This window comes from Ictalurus punctatus, chromosome 27 (genome assembly GCF_001660625.3).
Source record: "Ictalurus punctatus breed USDA103 chromosome 27, Coco_2.0, whole genome shotgun sequence".
Lineage (NCBI taxonomy): Eukaryota > Metazoa > Chordata > Actinopteri > Siluriformes > Ictaluridae > Ictalurus > Ictalurus punctatus.
Window position 1 is genome coordinate 15,527,501 of NC_030442.2, and position 19,829 is coordinate 15,547,329.

General features: G+C 37.9%; 1 protein-coding gene across 1 annotated transcript in view; it reads left to right on the forward strand.

The window, feature by feature from the left end:
• The window catches only part of tox3 (TOX high mobility group box family member 3), a 66,715-nt gene extending 48,184 nt beyond the window's left edge, over window positions 1–18,531 (forward strand). The window contains exons 3-7 of the mRNA XM_017459300.3: window positions 1,523–1,774; window positions 14,344–14,607; window positions 15,210–15,434; window positions 15,821–15,901; window positions 16,370–18,531. Coding sequence (XP_017314789.1) covers window positions 1,523–1,774; window positions 14,344–14,607; window positions 15,210–15,434; window positions 15,821–15,901; window positions 16,370–17,062 — 1,515 coding nt within the window. The 3' untranslated portion in view covers window positions 17,063–18,531. The remainder of the gene's footprint in view (window positions 1–1,522; window positions 1,775–14,343; window positions 14,608–15,209; window positions 15,435–15,820; window positions 15,902–16,369) is intronic.
• Window positions 18,532–19,829: the final 1,298 nt, after the last annotated feature.

Genomic DNA, 19,829 nt, shown 5'->3' on the forward strand with positions numbered 1-19,829 from the left:
ATGTTTCTCTTTTGAATGCATTTCAAGTACAAGTTATATCGCTTATCGTTAAAGTCTGATTTCCCCCATAAGTGAAAATAACATTTAAAGGTTTCATTCAGACTGCAGCGCAGGAGCATCACATGCATTTTGACAGTCGGTATCTGATTACAAACTGAACAGATCAGATCTGGTCTGCTATGGAAAGTAACTACATGACAACTTGATCAAAGCGTGACATTCACTGTGTGAGTAAATCACACTTATCTAGCAAGGTTTTAGACATCTTTAGGCATTTAGCCTGCATTAGTTAAACTGCTTCCTTCCACAACATGGTCTTTGTAAGAAGACCGCCAAGGCAAGGTTAGAAAATCAATAATAATAATAAAAACATTTTCACATCATTTTGGTGAAATATATTTCGGAGTTCTTAAAGCTGAACCATCAAAATATGTTCTAGACATTTTGGCCAAAAATCCATCCGGAATTCACACACAGCAACATCAGACAGGATTTTCTCTCACCACCACACAATCATCCTCTAGGTTATAAAGTCTTTAACTAATTAACTCATGGGATATTTTACAGGAAAATTCCACTTTAAGATAAGCAAATCAAAATTCAATCTCATACAAGAAGTCCCGAGACTGGAGATAGAGCATCTATAATGCTGGTGCTGTAGGTATAGAGATAAAAAAAAAGACTGGGTGCTGGAAAGTAGAAAAGAGAAATCCCCAGAGATAGACAAGAGAGAAAGACAGCAGGAGTGACAGGCAGATGGAGAGAAAGAACAAAAAAAAAAAAAAAAAAAGTACTGGAAGGCTGCTAGGTTGGAGAGAACTGTAAGAACTTGAAGAATTCCATCTCCAAGAAGTCAAACTAAGTAAATTAAGCGTGACGGTGGAGTTTAATTCTGAGGCTGCAGGATTTGGCAGCTTGATGAGCAGACTTACGGCTGTGAGCGTTACGAACAAAGCTGAACATTTTTGAACTAAGCGAAAGCATCTGTGAGAAATATTTAAAAGCCTGTTTTTTTTTTGTTTTTTTTTGTTTTTTTAAAAGACAACAAATGTTTCTGAGCATCATTCCAGCATTATATGAACTAGTCTTGATTATGGCTGCTTGCTTTATTAATGGCAGAATGATATCCATGGCATGATGTCTCCTTTACTATGCTATATTCTCCACCAATGGACTCCTTGAGAGGAATATTAATGCCTTTTGTATGATTGAAATTGCTCGGCTTAGCACGTCTCCAATCGCAACAATCCAGAAGACGTGGTTTGGGTCAGATGTCACAGTAGTTGGTTGGCACGCTGGCTATAATAAGCTTTATGGACTCAGAGGCCTCGGATAATCTCTATAATTTGCACAGCGTTAACGGGTAAATACACGGAGCATACTGTTATAGTAGTTAGAGTTAAAGAAAAGATACAAGAAATCTCAGTTAAATAATACCGTTTAATATTATGTATATCTTGAACTATTATTTACCTCCTGTCCTGTCTTTTTTTTCTTTCTTGTTGTTCCTTCTCTCATCCAGACGTTTCACACTCCAAGTCTCGGAGATGAAGAGTTTGAGATCCCGCCCATCACTCCTCCTCCGGAGACTGAGTCCGGCCTGGGTCTCCACGATGGGGGCTCGTCCTTCCCTGGGCTTCCTGAACATCCCAACCCTCAGCGAGTCCATTTCACCCCGCAGTTCCCACCTCAGAGCCTGGATCTGCCCTCTATAACCATCTCCAGGAACATGATGGAGCAGGACGGGGTGGGCATCAATAATGGCCTCCCTGTGGTGAGTGTTTGATCGGCGATGCATTGAACAATAGCTTCAAGGTGGTTCAAATGTCACACATTCAAGTGCAGTCATGAATATTATTATATTCACATGTAAATACATATAAATATGAGATTTACATCAATATTATGTTAATTACATATGACACTTTTAGATAAAAAGGTCACCATACATGAATTATAAGGCATATAAGGCAACAGGGGTCATGGTTTCTTTGTTCTTTTCTTTTGTTTTAAAAAAAAAAAAGAATTTGTAAGTGTGTGCATGATCATTGTATTCAATACATACGTCGTACAACATTCATGGTTGCATTTGTTATGCGAATATGTCCATAGGCCTCAATAAAAGCACACTTAGCGCCAATAAAAGCACAATTATGCAACAAATTATCATTCATAAACCCACAGAAGCCGATCTGTAAAGAGAATCGTTAGCCAACAGCCCAGATAACGTATAGAGCTATAAAGAGACGATTCAAAAAGGTCAACACTGTATAGCAATATATTGCTTTCACCTTTCACTGTTATGAATAGTGACATTGGACAGACATGTGGTGCAGGCATTCTGTCATTTCATAACCATAATGTTTTATGATTGAGCTGTGATGGCCAATTCAGAAAAGAAAAAAGAAAAAAAAGAGGAGTGGTTCCTAAATGCCAGCGCAATATAAATGCATTGAGGAGTATGAAAGGGAAATGTCACAGTGAGACTATTTATATTAAATGCTGCTGTTACAGAATTGAAATCTCTGTCGCTGAAATATGAATATATAAGGAAGCACAAAAGGTCAGAAGAACTGAGATTCCGGGCACATTTTTTATTTTTTATTTCCTTAGTTTTTAATGTCTTGGGCGCAAGACCGTTTGAGTTTGTTTCAGTTCATATTTTCGAATCTTGTGTTTTCAGATCGATTTATTTGCATTTCTAAATAGAGAAACGCTAAAACTGACTTTAATAATAATAATAATAATAATAATTCCTTGCTGTTCCTTGCTTCAGGCATGTAAAAAGAAAACCATTTCATGGTCAGTTAGACGAGTCTACATCTGGTGCAAAAACAGATTCTTGACACAATTACAGGCTTATTCTCACAGCACTAGAAAGGGATTAAATCTAATTCTCAAACATTTATTCCTCTATGTTGAAACGTCACCAGGCTGCATTTCTGCTTGAATTCTTATTCTCTCTCTCTCTCTCTCTCTCTCTCACCCTTGTCATGTCAGCCATTTTTCTCCTGAAACATTCACAACGAATGCAATTTGATCCTCATTCTTCCTACTGGGTTGCTCAGACAAAAGCCTGTGAACTCGCATTGATTTGAAACATGCCTGAGTTGTACATGGGGTTATATTGGATTAGAAAAGTGATACACACTCAAGATGTGTTCCTTATGGTTTCCACTACCTATGCAGCACATTATTCTTTTAATCTAATAGGCTTTTCAATGACAGGCTGCCAAAGTAACCAAAATTACATCACTGCACCATCAATCGTCTTGACAATATGACACATTACAGCTCCTGATGGAGCTTAATGCTTTTTAAGGAAGGAATAAAACACGATGGGATACGCTGTGATAGGAAAATAATCAACTTTAGGAGTGGCCTACTTTCCAATAACAGGACATCGCAGAACATGTTCGATTTGTCTTATAGGACAGCTATTCTGCAACGATAATATATTTTTGCTTGTACTTTTTTTTATCCATTTATAGTTGCATTATGGAGCATCTGTGAAAAGTTAGTTTTTGTTATGAGTTAGATTATAGCAGCTATAAACACCAGCTTATTTTTTTTATTTCTCTTGAAGTTATTAGGGGGGAAAAAAATAATGCAGCTTGTCGTGTTACTGAGAAACCGCTAAGAGCAAAGCACTCTGTCTTGAAGAGTGTTCGAAAATGCTGACACTGGAGACTCCTTCCATATATACGCTAAATAAACAAGTCTGTACAGGAACCTTCACTGAAATATCACCTTCTGACCAATCAGAATCAAGCATTCAACAGTGTTAATATAAATCCGTTCAACAAAACATTATACAGTCCCTGCTCCATGTCTAGCTCCATCAGCCTTGTGTTATTTATTTATCTCCTATTAATACATTCTCTAAGTATTCACTTACTTATGCTAACTCAGCTAATTCCTCACTCCCAGCCCAATTCAGCGAGATGTGCTTCTTGTTCTTCAGGCGGCTAGCGGGGGCCCTGAACATGAAGTCATTATTTATTTAATCGACTTCCCCTAACAAGCTCCACACATCTCCCTTCGCTCTCGTTTCAATCTCGCTCTCGTCTCTCAGCATGAGGGCAATCTGATTTTCAGAGTCTCCCCTCCCTAAAAAAAAAAAAAACCCCGATGCTGTACATGAGCCAGTTCAGTGACATTTTTTCTTTGCTCTTTTACTTTTAAAACCTTATCGAAATGAAGACCGAGTCATCACTACTTGTATATTATCCTGTATATTATCATGATTCAGTACCAGCTGACAGAAAAAAAAAAATCAGCCGTGTTGCATTTAACAAAACTGAAAAAAATCGAGGTTGATTATATTTCTTTTTATTCAGTGTGCACACAAGTGACTTGGCATAAATGACTGTAAAGGAATCCAAACGAAAAGAATTCTGTAAAAAAAAGGAAAAAAAAAGAGCATTTTACAAGTTTAACGTTTCAAGTAGGAAATCTGTTTAATAGCAGATCAACTGCTCTGCTTGAAAGATTTTTAAGCACTCCGTACAGGATTTAGCATTTTTTTTTGTGATTGTTGCGGGCAAAAATGTTTGATCTTCCTGTGGCTTTTAATTAAAAAATACATCAATAAATTCTGATGCAACCTGCTGAGTTTTTTTTGTGATTTTTTCTTTTTTTTTTTCTTTTCGGAAAACAACTTGATTTGCCAAACTTGTGCAATCGCACGAAATTCTTTTGCACGGTCTTCAACAGTGATGTTTGTTGGTAATCGAGACCTTTTAGCCGCACTCATGTTTGACGCACGCGAATCGAAGAGGACTCTGGCTGAATGCGTGTTGTGATGGCGTCACATGACGCGTTTTGGCCCGAATCTGCAGAAAATCTGTAGTGATTTAGAAAAAAACGAAAACAAACCAAGCTCCTCCGGATATTGCGGCGTTTGCTTGATTTGTCATTCATGTCTGCGATCGAAAATCGTGAAACCTTGAAGGGACTGATTCTAGTCTTCGGGTCATTTTGAAAGGGATCTAAACTTGAAAGGGATCTTGTAGAAAAGCAGCTGTGTTTAGCTGTGTCTAAACAGACTATATAGAATTTATTTTGGACATCACTTTTAATCATGTGAATCATTTTTTATAATTAGCTTTAGTAAACATCAGCGTGAATGCCGGCTTGCATCACATTTCCAATTTGTATTTCTTTGACTTCATATACGGTCCATCGTATGCGAAAGCGCATTTTATATTCGTGAAGTGTTATTTGTAAAGAATTAAACCCTTCAGGATGTGCTGTTATAAGAAAATAATCAACGATATATTATATGTATTATTATTATTATTATTATTATTAATAATAATAATAATAATAATAATAATAATAATAATAATAATAATAATAATAATAATAATAAATACCAAACAATTACATGTTTGGTATTTATTATTTTATTGATTGATTTATTTATTTATTTTTACATCTTATGTGGCGTGTCCAAGATCCAAGTCCCTGTGTAAGTTACTATAGAAACGCTAACGCATTAGAACAGGTTCGACCAATCAGAATCGAGAAATCAAGAGTGATATGGTGGAAAATGACAACATTATTCGATTCTCTCAGACAGTTGAACGTTTTTTCAGCGTTTAATGGGTTATTTGTGTCTCACCATAGATGCACTCATGATTCTTCACAAAGTGACGAGGTGCTGTCAAGCAGGCCGGTTTATAAAATGGAAAATATGAATAGTGGCACAGAAAGAAAGTGTGTAGAGTATTCATCTCTCTCTGTCCCTTGTTTATCTCTCTCTCTCTCTGTCTGTCTTTTTCTCTCTATTTCTCTCTCTCTCTCTCTCTCTCTCTCTCCCTCTGTTATCTCCCTTCCAACCTGAGTAGTTCTGACATTGGTTGTACATCAGTTTCTTAAAGTGGATTTTTTTCTTGCCCACCTTCACCTTCATGTCCCCACCCCCTCCACCCTTTACCTCCTCAGACACACACACACACACACACACACACACACACACACACACACACACACACACACACACACACACACACTTTCTACGCTATCACCATTGTGACGTCGTATCGGCTCACTCATAAATGAAAGATATCGATGCAGGCATGCAATACCTAATGAAGTCTCAGACTGACCTTCTGCGTGATTGATTCTGTAATTTGGTTTCTCAGACGGTACTCAAAATGAAATCATGCCGAACAAGTTTTAAATACCTGCCCAGCACAGATGGAAGGAGGGAAGCGGTTGTAGAATTTTCGTTTGGAGGTTGATGATCAGTATGCATCAGTACCGATATCGGTATCGGGTATTCGTCCGATACCATGAACTACTTGTACTAACGGATAATGCTCCGATGTTCGCGTTGTTGCACTAACGAACAGACGACAGGAAACGACGGCAATCTGGACGCAAGCTAAGCTTTGTGAAAATATCTACACTTCCTATAATACATGTAACCTGATAAAATCTTACACAGGATACAAGGAGGAGCTCATTGCTAACAGCGCACAGCCACAAACAACATTATCTAGGTGAGAAAAACTATCAACACACAATGCGAGGTGAGTGAAAATGACAGCTCTTACCCGGGATGTCGTTCGTGACGATCAGCCGCTATGGGTCATTGACAACGAGGGATTATGATACAATGACTGTACGGCTGTACGGTTTTCAGAAGTGGAACGAAATCCGCTCTTCTCCACTGCAACCCTACTCGATCAAAGTAACTAACGTAGCCAAAGAATACACTTCATTTAAAAGCAACTAGCTAATGTTTATTTAAATTTTTTATTTTTTTTAAATGAGTCGAGTAACTTAAGTGCATGAACACACATACGGTATGTGTGCATTTTTAAACCATGGAAACAGATACAGACTCAATAAAAATGTTCTGTGATGCCTCTGACTGTTTATTAGTAAGGACCGCAAGTTGCTATTTTCAGTATCGCCAGTATTGCCGATAAACATGTGTGTGCACTGGAAAAATGGTATCGATACATCTCTAGTTATGATTTATTGTAAAATGTACAGTACGTAAGGATGTTCCATACTGCCAAAATGAGAGACAATGGCAGAAAGAGTACTAAAAAAATTCATTCAAAAATCCATTTTTATTGTATTAGATATAAAGACAGACCACCACAGGTAGGAAGAAGAAGAAGAAGGGAAAAAAAAAAACGGTTGGCAAAATAAAGCCAAATTGTGTTGGTTTAAAATGGCAGCAGTGCAGTGAATATGTGCAAAGAGCTGATAAACTATCTTTAATAGAGCTGACCTTTTCACGCTGGCCAAAGTTACTGACAGAATCATCCTTATAATTACCATATAGATGATTTCAGCCAAATGCCCCCCCCCATCCTTTCTTCACCCCTCTCCTCCTCATCCTTCCCCTCCTCCTCCTCCTCCGCCAATGGAACATTTCCAAGAGCACTGTGAGGCTGATTGAATGGAAATTGAACTTGTTAACATTCTTTTCAGTGTGGAACAGCTCATACCAAGATGCTTTTAATAAATCCACCACTAACTCGCAACCCCCCATCCCCTCTCTCTCTCTCCCTCCCTCCCTCTCTCTCTCTCCAGTTCAGCTCGCAGTATCGTTTCAGACCAGTCTGTCACATGCTTCTTTAAATTTCAACCCTCTTCCATTTTGGAAAGAAAGACAGAAAGGGATGTCTGTGTTTTTTTTCTTTTCTTTTCTTTTTTTTTTTGTGAGTGTTTGTGCGATCATGAGTGTGGTCCATGTTTTTTGGGGGCCGTAACAACCACTCTCCCCGGTGGTGGTTAAGGCTTTGATGAAAGAGGATTGGATAGTGTTTGAAGTAGAAGCAAACAGTCATCGATCAAAGGTGACTTGGTGTTTGACATGAATGCTGTGGAGTATTGTGTGATGTCAGATTCCTTTAGGCGCTGCGCTTTCAGAGGCTTTTGTGCCGACCGAGCCTGAGCTGTATACCGTGTTATGAAAAATTACCATCTACACCATTATATAAGATTTATTTATTTATTTATTTATTTATTTATTTATTTAGTTGCATAGCCTAAATTATGCTTTGGGATGAAAAATGAATGAACGGAATACATTTATTGATAGAAATAGACAATTAATCAGATTTGACATGGGTTTTTTCTGCTAATTTACTCATAACTAAGTTTTGAGATAATGAATAGTGCTCTTGAAATAACCAAAAAATTTAAGTAGTTACACCATTTAAGTAGTTAAAGTAGCTTGAACATAATTGCTGGGCAACAGAAATATGGACAGTAAACATGAATGAAAAACAAACTAGCTAATGACCAGGATTAATACTTCAGCTAGCTAGGTAGTCATACATTTGTTTGTAACTGGATAAATATATTCGGTTCATTACACATGGACAGTTAACCAGATTGGAAACCTGTCTAGTTTGTGTTTTCCTTGATAAATTATTCATCTCAGAGGTGAGAAATAAAGGAAATTGTGAATGTTCTGCTCTTGAAATGTACACAAAAAAACTAACTAAATAAATAAATCAATCAATTCATTTTAACTAGTTACATTTGCTACAACACTGTTGCTTGGCAACATAATAATGGACGGCAAACAGGAATGAAAAAAAGCGAAAACTAACTAGATAATGACCGGATTAGCAGGCCGGCTAGCTAGCTAGCTAGCAGTCTATAACTGGATAAATATTAGCAATATAATACAAATGAACATTTAACCACATGTAAAATATGTAGAGTTTGTTTCCTCTGCTAATTTTTTAACTAATCTACAAGGTAACGAAGGAAACTGTCAATTCCTAGTCTTGAAATGAGCAAACCCACAACCACTGACTGTTAAATAACAAAAACATGGACAGGAAAATTTATGACTAGGTTTAGCTAGGTAGCAGCTAGCTAGCAGTCATAAAGTCATTTATAACTGGAAAAATGTTAGTAATACTATATACAGATATGAACAATTAACCAGATTTGGAGGGTCATTTCTGAGGTAATGAAGGAAATGGGCAAAAACATGACATGCTAACCATTTAAGTACTTAAAGTTGCTAGAATTTGCACTGTTTTGAGGGAAAACTGAGAACACCCCAGGGTTAACAAATTGGGCTAATGACTAAGAGTTCAGCTAGCTAGCCAGTGGAACATGTAATGTGTATCGTTTGTGTTTTTTTTTTTTTTTTCTGCTAAATTATTCATCTCTGAGGTAATGGAAGCTGTGAATGTTGAGCTTTTGAAATGAGTTAAAACACAACACGCAGTTGAAGTAAGTAAAAGTTGCTGGAACACTTGTGAGAGAAATATGGATTGTCAAAATAGCTAATGATTAGAGCTAACAGCTCAGATAATTATTTAGCTAAGTTGTTTACATAGACATGTAAAGGCAGACAGTGAAAACAACACAAATATTTCAGGAATATCAACATTTCCCCTCAGATGTCATGGCAAAGTATGAAGAAAAGACACTGTATGACTAAAACCACAATGTAAATATACTTAGCATGTTGCCATATTGAGAAACAACAACATAGCTATAGCTATCTTAGCTATTTGAATGAAGAATTCTTTGTTTATATTCATATACTATGAAATAGAAGAGAATGCACTTAAAAAAATAAAATAATAATAACTAGCCCAATAATAAAAGCATATAAATAACTAGATAGCTAATCAGTGCTTAGCATGTAAGAGAATATACAGTACCATGTGAATCAGCACAAGGTAGATAAAGACACGTAGCTGATAATGTACCAGATTTTATGCTTCAATTATTAGACATTCATTCAAATTCCATGCTAAAACCACATCTTATTGGTGTATATACAGTATATGAATTCCACATAGGGCTTCTGTGGCTTAGTGAGAACATTACTTTGAATCTGTATCAATATTCTATATGCAAGTAGCTGAAGCTATTAAAGCCCTTGATGGAGATCTCTAGCTTGGGTTGTGTGATTATATGGTGACACACACACACACACACACACACAAACTCAGCAGGGTGCATAGGACACATCTGGCCTCTTTGCTCTCTAGATAAGAAGTTATTTGCAGATTTATGAAGACTATCAAAAGCATCTCTGAAGATATGAGCTGTAGCCACAGACAAAGTTGCAATCAAAATGCAAATGGCAGAAGTGCAGCAGGGACATGAATAAACAGATTGGTTATTGACTTGCACCCCACGAGTCAGACTACTGTGACATTAAACATCTACATTTCTACTTAGCAAATTAGCCAACTCGGGCTGCAATGTACAGAAATCAACCTTTTTTCTTTTGTCTGCGGTCTTATTTCATTTATATATATATATTTTCTGGTAAAATTGGTTATGGTTCTGTGATCAACTGATTATGGGTCAGTTCAAATCCCCGGAGCTTCTTTTTCGGGTCCTACAGCAAGAGCTGTAACCTTCAGCTGCTTGGATTGTACTATTCTCCAGCAGAACGATTATCCAGTACAGAAAATTCTAGAATAAGTGTTACATATTTGCATACATTTTTTGTTATATATATCACAATTGTGTCTTAATTTGAAAATAACACAACATAATATATTAGTGTCAGCATGTACAGTACCAAATTCACTGGAACAAGTCTTACAAAGCTCTGGAGCAACAAATAAAGGGCAGGAAGGAGCACTGACGTTGTTAACATGACTCCTGGGATGATTATTAGGACTTTGTAAGTCTTTTGGTGTGTCACGATTTGATTTGACCATCAGCTACAAATCACAGGTTTATATGAACTTGCGTGTTGTAATATATTATCGTTTCTAAAGTAACAACTAATTCCCTTGTACGGCAGATACAAACATAACCGAAGACTCATAATAAATGGATTCAAATTGTGCTGTTATTCCTATAATCATGGATATGATGGAGTTTTCTGTAAAGAGATATTCATTTAGAATTTATGGAAGGAGTCTCCAGTGTCAGAGATTTGGAACAGCCAGAGATAAAGAGGTGAGTTTTCCAACACGGGGAAGTCTTCAGGATGGACAGCCTGGCTTTTTGCAGTTAAATGAGCTGCATTTTTTCAAAATTATTATTATTATTAATCTCGAGAAAGCAAAAAGGAGAGGCTGGTGAGCGAACGTCTGTTTTATCGCGGCTATAATTGAAGTTAGAACAGAACGTTTATTTTGGATGAATTATTTTGTGGATGTTTCACGACTTTAAATGTACACTAACTATAAATGGGTAAAAACGTATGGTGTTTTTTTGTGATAGATATCGGGGTAGTAACAGTAACACGGTAGCTTCATCGCACGCACTGATTATTTTCCAATAACAGCAAGTCCCCAGGTGTTTTAGTAATTCTATTGTGATCATGAACAAGATCGCATAATAATCGCATTGTAAATCTTGAAGTGAAATTTTTCAATAAAACACACAACAGATTTCTGACATGCAGCGCACTCCTTTAACTGAGAATCTCAGTGCATCGAAAATAGATTGTTTTTTTTTTTCTTTTTATGTATCGCTAATTAAAACTAGCTTAAAATATTTCTGTGATCCTGTAAAAGATTTTAATTTCCTCCCATATGGCGCGCTTTTCTACTGTACACATAGTGCAAGTGGAATTGTTCCCTTTTTTTTTTTTTTTTTTCCATTTGTGTTTGGTGGCTGTTAGGTGTGTGTCACCACTGGGACGGTGTTGATGAGTTGTTACACAGATGGTCAGAGCTAATGAAATCGCAGTCTTTCCCCCTTTCTCTCTCTCTCTCTCTCTCTCTCTCTCTCTCACACACACACACACACACTTACACACACACATAAAAATCTAATCTCTAGATGAGTTTCTGGAGCCCGAATTAATGAATTAAAACGCATACCGACTCTGTCATTCCCCATTAGCGAATTTCATTTAAAAAAAAAAGCCATTTCTCTTTTATTATTTAACACATTTTTTTTTTTTTTTTTAAACATCGATTGTAATAAACACTAGCAGATGTTGCATTCGCCTCATCATGTGTTCATAGGGAGTTGATTTGGCACGAGAAGGTGCAGAGGGAATAAAAGATGGACAATCCAATCTGTGTGTGTGAAAATGTGTTCTGTAGGAGTTGCTTTCACAGATCTGTGCAATAAGGCCAAGTGCAAGACTTTGTGATGTGTTGACACAGAGGGGAGATTGAGTTGGCGTCTCTGGGAAGGCAAAGCAAATGGAGAGAGAGGGAGAGAGAGAGAGAGAGAGGGAGAGAGAGAGAGAGAGAGAGAGTGTGTGTGTGTGAAGGACAGAAAAAATAAAGACAGAATGATAATATGAAAGAATATCACCTTGTTCTCCTCAGAGGCTGTTTGGTTTGGTTTTGCAGCAGTATTTTTTCTTCTTTTTCCTTTTTTGCCCTTTAATCATGTTGCAGTATGAGACTGGCAGCTGCTGTAATTTCCCTCTCAGTTCAATCAATGCGAAACACTTTCTATCCCCAGCACTCACCACTCTCTCTCTCTCTCTCTCTCTCTCTCTTTCTTCTGAAGAAACACAGTTAAGAGAAAATTTCCCAGTTACAGCTATATAAAGAATAAAATACAACAAAGCAAATAACCAAAGATGTGGTAGTAGGATACACCCTAATTCGATTATTTTCCTATAACACCACATCATTAGGTATTATATTCCTCTTTATACTGTACCAGTTTACCAACGATTACAATTTACAAGGCAAATAATCAGATGTCATGGTGGGTTGATTATTTTCCAATAACAGCACGATCCGTAGTGGTTTATTCCTCTCATACCACAGCAATTTGAACGAAACCCCACAGAACAACGATTACAATTTATGAGGTAAATAATCAAAAGACGTGGCAGCGCGATGAGCAGAAGTTGTCTATTTTCCTGCAACAGCATGTTGTTTTTTTTTTATTCGTCTTATACCACACCGATTTACCAACGATTACAATTTACGATCGCCGACGTTGTTTATGTGATACAACCACAGTTGATTATTTTTATTCCATAGCTATTTGCCTATTTAAGCTTGCATTTGCACATTGAATTGACCGACGGTTACAGTTTACAGATTACAAGGCAAATAATCAGATCTCGTGGTGGGTGTGACACTTTTTAAAGGTGGCAAGGAGACGGAAGTCAGAGGCAGGCTTGACACACTCTCACGTGTTATTATTTTTCTCTCGCTCTTGGGTTTCTTTATTTACACACACACACACAAACTCTCAGCGCACGCTTGGCGTTGTGCTTTCTCGCTCTCTCGAGGCGCATGTCTCTCCCTCGCTTATCCTCGCCTCGTTTTGAAACAGAGAACATTCATTAGTCCAACATTCCCCACTCCTTACCACTTGCCTTCTCTGGCTCCGCCTTCCTTTTACACAGACTCCGCCTCCACAGTGGGATACACCCAAAATGTATTATTTCCAATAACAGCACGTTCCAAAGTGTTTTATTCCTTTTATACCACACCAATTTGCTAACACTTACATATTGAGGAATGAAACATTGTATAATTTATCCATTGATGGTTATGTTTACTGTTCCGGAAGCCCACAAAACAAGTTATAACATCTATAATCTGTCATTCCATCACCAGCCTCTTTTTATATATAACCATGGCTTGGAGTTTTATACGAAGAGAGAGAGGGAGAGGTCACCCATAAGCTCTCAAATCTAATCTGAGCTCGGTGATATATAGACATATTATACAGAAATATTTTCCCATCTTTTTGGCAGTCAAAGTGTGATGTATGAAACCTGCCAGCTGATAGATTTTCATCACCAAACATGCACTGCGGAATCATTTTGCAGCTTCATCACCAGCGCACTATGAGCTGTAACCTTTAGTACACTGGACTGCACTGAAGCGTATGGGATTTTGATTTGGCTGCAGAAATGCAGAGTGACTTACTGGAATAGTTATTCGACATAATTTGATTTTGTGGCTTTGCAATTTTGATGGGTTCCCAGAAGAGTGCTTACAGTCCTTAAGGAGAAATATCCCAGCGGTCCTTTCTGGCACAAAGTACGGCTGATAAAAGACATGAATCGAGATTTTATACGTCTAGCTGCGTCTACTTAGTGAGCAATTTCATATTATTTATATATAGTACATTATTACCCGTACTTACGTCTCTTATAAAATAAATCACAGGATTTTGTTACTCCGTGTCTTTTTTTTTTTTTTCTTCCCTCTGACATTTTGGAAGCCTGCTTTATAGCCACAGTGTGGATGATTTGAGGATTGGGGTTTTTCCGAATTTTCTAACGTGTGGACTGATTTTAATGCGTTCTTTTAACACTAAAATGCTTCTAGGGATTTAAAATGAATAAATATTTTAAAAGCACAGATCAGTAAACATTAACATGAGTGATAATTGTTTTTTTTAAATTATTTTATTTATTCATTTTATTATTATTTTTTCGTACAGGGTATTTCACAGGCTCAGCTGCGTCAATACCCACCAAACCCCACCATGGTCATGCGCTCCATCATCAACATGAACAACCCCAATGCGATGATGTCACGCAACCAGCTGACCACTATCAACCAATCGCAGCTGAGCGCCCAGCTCGGCCTCAACATGACCGGACCGAACATCACCCACACGTCCCCGTCTCCGCCGGCCAGCAAGTCGGCTACACCATCTCCATCCAGCTCCATTAACGAAGACGATCAGGACGATGGGAGTAAGGTGAGTGACCTTTGACCTTTGCGATACGACGAAGTTATTTGATTTCCTTTAGTAAGTACTGGAATATTCTTGCTAGTCTTTCGAAGGGTCTCTACATGTCTTTAAAAAGTCGTCATTTTTCTGAAACGCCATTTGAAAAATTTTCTGTTATATTTTTTAATTTGATAAAGCTGAAATGGAATGTAGAGACAATAGAGATCTCAGACTTAGGCTTTTTATCCTATTATCTGTGGAGTTTTTGCTCACAACTCTGAATGACATACTGCGTACGTACAATGCAGAATTATTGGCACCCTTTAAGAAAATAGGCTAATATATTATATTGTATTAAAATAATATTTATGAAATTAAAGAACCTTATTTGACGTTTTGTTATAGCAAAGGCCATTCTTATAATTTTTTATTTTTTTTTAATTATGCAAAAATTTACTATTTCTCCCTTTAGAGCAAACATACTTTATTCTTTCTCGCTTTGGCCTTCTGTTTTTTTTCCCCCCTTTTCAGGATTGACCGTATATGTTGTTCGATTTTATTTCCGATCTTGTTGAACTCACACAATTAGCTTTTATAAAGCCAAACTCTCATTCCACTCTTCCTTACAGATTGGTGAAAAGCGTCCAGCACCAGACGCTGGAAAAAAGCCCAAGACTCCCAAGAAAAAGAAGAAGAAAGACCCTAACGAGCCTCAGAAGCCCGTCTCGGCATATGCACTGTTTTTTCGAGACACCCAGGCGGCCATTAAGGGTCAGAACCCCAACGCTACGTTTGGGGAAGTCTCCAAGATCGTGGCGTCCATGTGGGACGGTCTGGGAGAGGAGCAGAAACAGGTACATGAGTGCTGTAAACATGATTATGTTGTATATTCAGATGTCTGCATTGACATTGATTGTAGTCTATATAATTGTCTAGCCTTGTGTGGGAGATTCTGCAGTTCAGAGAACATAAATCTTATCTAGGTACAAAATATAGGTAATTCCAGAATTATTGGCACCCCTTATTAACATTTAAACTTTTGATTCGTTCTTTGCAATTCTTGTTTCTTTCTTTGTTCCGTTTTTCTTGTTTCTTTCATTGCAATTTGAGCTGCATTTTAAACGTACGAAAGGTGCTTTGTAAATAAAGTTACTGAGAACATGCCGCATTTGTTTATTGCCTGTTCTTCACACTGACTTTACTTTTTCTTTTCTTTCTTTTTTTTTTTCCATCACTGCAGGTTTACAAAAGCAAAACCGAGGCAGCCAAGAAAGAGTATCTGAAAGCTCTTGCTGCTTATCGTGCCAGTCTGGTGTCAAAGGTGAGATCTTCTGCTCCCCCCTCCATCCTTCTCTCTCTCTCTCTCTCTCTATCTTTCTCTCTGTCTCTCTCCATCTCTCTCTCAGTAGAGGTGTAAAGATAGCAGGTCGTGAAAGCAGCTAATGAGCACACCTCATTAATTCCCAGGATCTGTTTGCTAGCCTGTGGCATTAGCATATCTGTTAATGCCTGCTAAATTATTTGCTGATATTTGCATATTTGATAGGCATACATACAGTAGCGAGTCATTACCGAGATGCAGTTGCCACATCCCGTGTTTTTTTCAGAGAACTTTGCAAATCCAATGAGAGATCAAAATGAAGGTGTTAAAGTAGGTAACGATGAATAGGGTGGTAACTGATTTAAGGAACAGATGATGTGTTTTATTTTTCGACCCGAAAAAAGTAGATTTTGTGCTATTCTTGAGTTGGATCTCTTTATTCAAATTCTCTTCCTCTTTTTCTCTCAGGCTGCAGCAGAGTCTGCTGAAGCTCAGACTATCCGTTCGGTGCAGCAGACCCTGGCCTCCACCAGCCTCTCCCCCGGCCTGGCTTTGCCCTCTCCGCTTTCCTCACCTCTCTCCCAGCACCCCTCCATGCCCTCAGCCTCCCAGGCCCTGCAGCAAGCCCTTCCTCGAGCCATCGCCCCAAAACCGCTTCAGATGCGCGTCGGAAACAGCCACGTCGTCACCTCGGTCACCGTGGCGCACCAAAACATGGCACCGGGCATGCCGTCGCAAATGCTGGGCCAGATGTCCTCGTCGCAGATGAGCCCGCCCATGCACGCGGCCATGCAGCAGCAGCATTTGCAGCACCACCAGATGCAGCAGCAGCAGATGCACCACCAGCAGATTCAGCAGCAGATGCAGCACCAGCATTTCCAGCATCACCTGCAGCAGCAGCTTCAGCAGCATCACATGCAACAGCAGCAGCAGCAGCAGCAGCAGCAACAGCAACAGCAGCAGCAAATGCAACAGCATCAGCATCAGCACATGCAAATGCAACACGTGCAGATGCAACAGATGCATCAGATGCATCAGCAGCAGTCGCATTCGCCCGTCCAGCACTCGCCTGGAACGCCACATTCGGCGTCGCTTGGAAGTCCGCAACCACCGCCTCCGCCGCCTCAGATCCAAGTCCTCTCACAAGTCAGTATCTATTAACTACAAAAAAAATCCTGCATTCTCAACTTGGAGAGAGAAGACATAAAAAAGCTTCGTTTCAAAGTTGCTTTTTTTCGAGTTGCACTTAAGAAGTGTGTAAGAATAACATAAGAATGTTACAAAGAACTGTCCTTTGTTCTAGATGGATATGCAGACACGTGTATAAAAAAGAAAGAAAGAAAGAAAAGGAACCGAAGGCTATTGCCCCGAATTTGTCTATAAAATAGGCAGAGCTATGAAGGGATAGAGTGCCTGATTGTTATTTTTCTGTGTGTGCTTTTCTTTTTCTTTTTAATCTCTATCTTTGAGAAAGTTTCTGGGCACATTGATGGCATAGAGACAGTTGGGTCAGGCGAATTTTTTTTTTTTTTTATAGCAAAGCTTTATTTACGAGGCCAATATTGGTGATAACATTACGAAAGCTCTAAACAGAAACATTCTGATAGCTTTTGACTTGACACCATGGAGGATGACATACAAATTGGAAGTATTGTTGAACTGTAAAGACGGGAACCTGAACATGCAGGCGCAGCTTATAACACACTGCGGAGGAGATCAACTGCTCTCTGGACAATATATCAATACAACTTTTCTTCCTTTTCTCCTAACTATGTTTCTGTAAAAGAACCTTGAGGGAGGAACCACAGAATCTCCACTTTCCACATCTCCAGAGAGAGCAAAACAAGAACTTACTTTTATTACTGGAGAGAACATAACATACTGCCAGTGAGCAGATTTCTGTCAACTGACTCAAAACTGAAAACTCCCAATCCTGCTGCACATGAGCTGAGGAAACTTTTCCTCAAAAAAATAAATAAATAAAAATAAAAAAAAAACTCTGGCTCAAATGTGTGTATAAATAGCACTCCAAAAAAAAAAAATCTATGTATTTGTCTTTACCTCAAAAATTTAAATTATGTTTCTGTTAAGTTTGTATTCATTTTGTGTAATAAAAGTGCATATTTTAAGGATATTTTAAGGAGAAATTGCAAAAAAAAAAAAAAAAAAAAAAAAAAAAAAAGTGAAGGACTCACGCTAGTGTTTTAATGATTCATGTATTTTTACACTGTTCCTTGATGGCAATTTAAGTGAAGGGTGGAATTAAGAGTCCTAGCAAAGTCCTAGCAAAAGTTGGGGAAAAAATTGAAAGTATTTTCTGCCAGCTGTAAAAAAAAAAAAAAAAAAAAAAATGAAAAAGAAAAGAATACGGTGATGAAGACATTACACGGAAGGTGTACATTTTTCCACATCACCTGCTCGAGTTTGAATATGGAAGGCTTTAAATTCTGTTGGTAAACTGACCTGTGGATTGCAAACGTCACATAGTGCATCTCCTATTTTTTTTTTTTTTGTTGTTGTTGACTTTTTTCGTTTCTAATGGCAGCAGTTCATTTGTTGTTTCTTTTTGCTTAAGAATCGAATCATCTGCTTTTTGTAATCTGTCCATAGAATAAACACATTTCCATAGACTCACCTGGCTTTCGCACCATTACTAGGACTGTTCATTTTACAACAATCTTTTGTTTTAAAGAAAAGGAAATGTTTCACATTCCATTATTAATGACACTAGCCATCGTTTTTGTATGACGCATTTCACTTCTTCGTGTTTCATTGTTTGCAATTTAAAATAACAATCACAAATATTTATTTGAAAGAAAGTCGATTCATTTCAAAGATTATATTAGCCATACTTTTGTATGATATATTTCCTCAATGTCTCCTTGTTAGTTATTAAAGACTAAAAAAAAAAAATAATAAAAAAATAAAGACATCCTTACTTCAAGCTTTCAGCTCATTTGAACTTCTGGGGGGAGAATGTGGGGGGATTTTTTTCTTTTTACAAACTATCCAGAACTCAAAGATTACCCAAGGATTTTGATGAAAAATTTGGGAGAAAAAAAAAAATTATTGCAAGAAAGTGTGATTTCTTTTCATTCACGTACTTCAACTGGAGCTTTCCGAAAAGGTGTTGAAACTGTTACAGCTTTAGCTCTGATGCTGACACTGGAGGCTCCTTCCGTAAATGCTAAATAAAAATCTCTTAAGTGAAAAAATGAACATATCAACAATTATACAGCATTTTTAGTCTAGAACAAGGATCTACTGCCAGAGATGCTGTTATAGAAAATGAATACTTCAACACCTTCTGACCAATCAGAATCGAGAATTCAGTGAGGTGATTATAATACAGAGGAATACATTTATTGTGGATTAGCTACATGGACATATTGGTAACAACAGAGCAGCTACAAAGTATAACTCCATATCCCATAACATATTTAAAGGTAGCACTCTAGCTAACTGCTTACTAGTAATGGTGTTAGCTACCAAGCTAAATTGCAGCTAGCCTTCCTACTGTATACTATGTAGCATGTCGAAGCCATTATGCTTTGGTTTTAAAAGTACATGCATGTAGAGAGCAGGAAGCCATTTATTTGCTCATAAACTCCGTATAGCATAAAAATTGGTTGGAATCGTCTAGGCTTTGGTCAATTTATTCAATGGTTCAGTGTTTCAATGTTTGAGGCGTTGATCCCTTTCTGGAAGATGGGTATCTCCTCACTGAAGCAGATAGAAGCCTGTTCTTGTTATGGCTGAAAATACCTCCCAGGAAACGTTGCCAAGATGGTCGTCGAGTGTAGAGAGACTTTCAGAGAAAGGTCTTCAGATATACCTCCTTTATTCCTCAGCCCCCCACACACTAGATACATTTCTAACATGGGCTTCAGGGGACTCCACCCTGTCTACCCTCCTCCCTTCCTGCTTG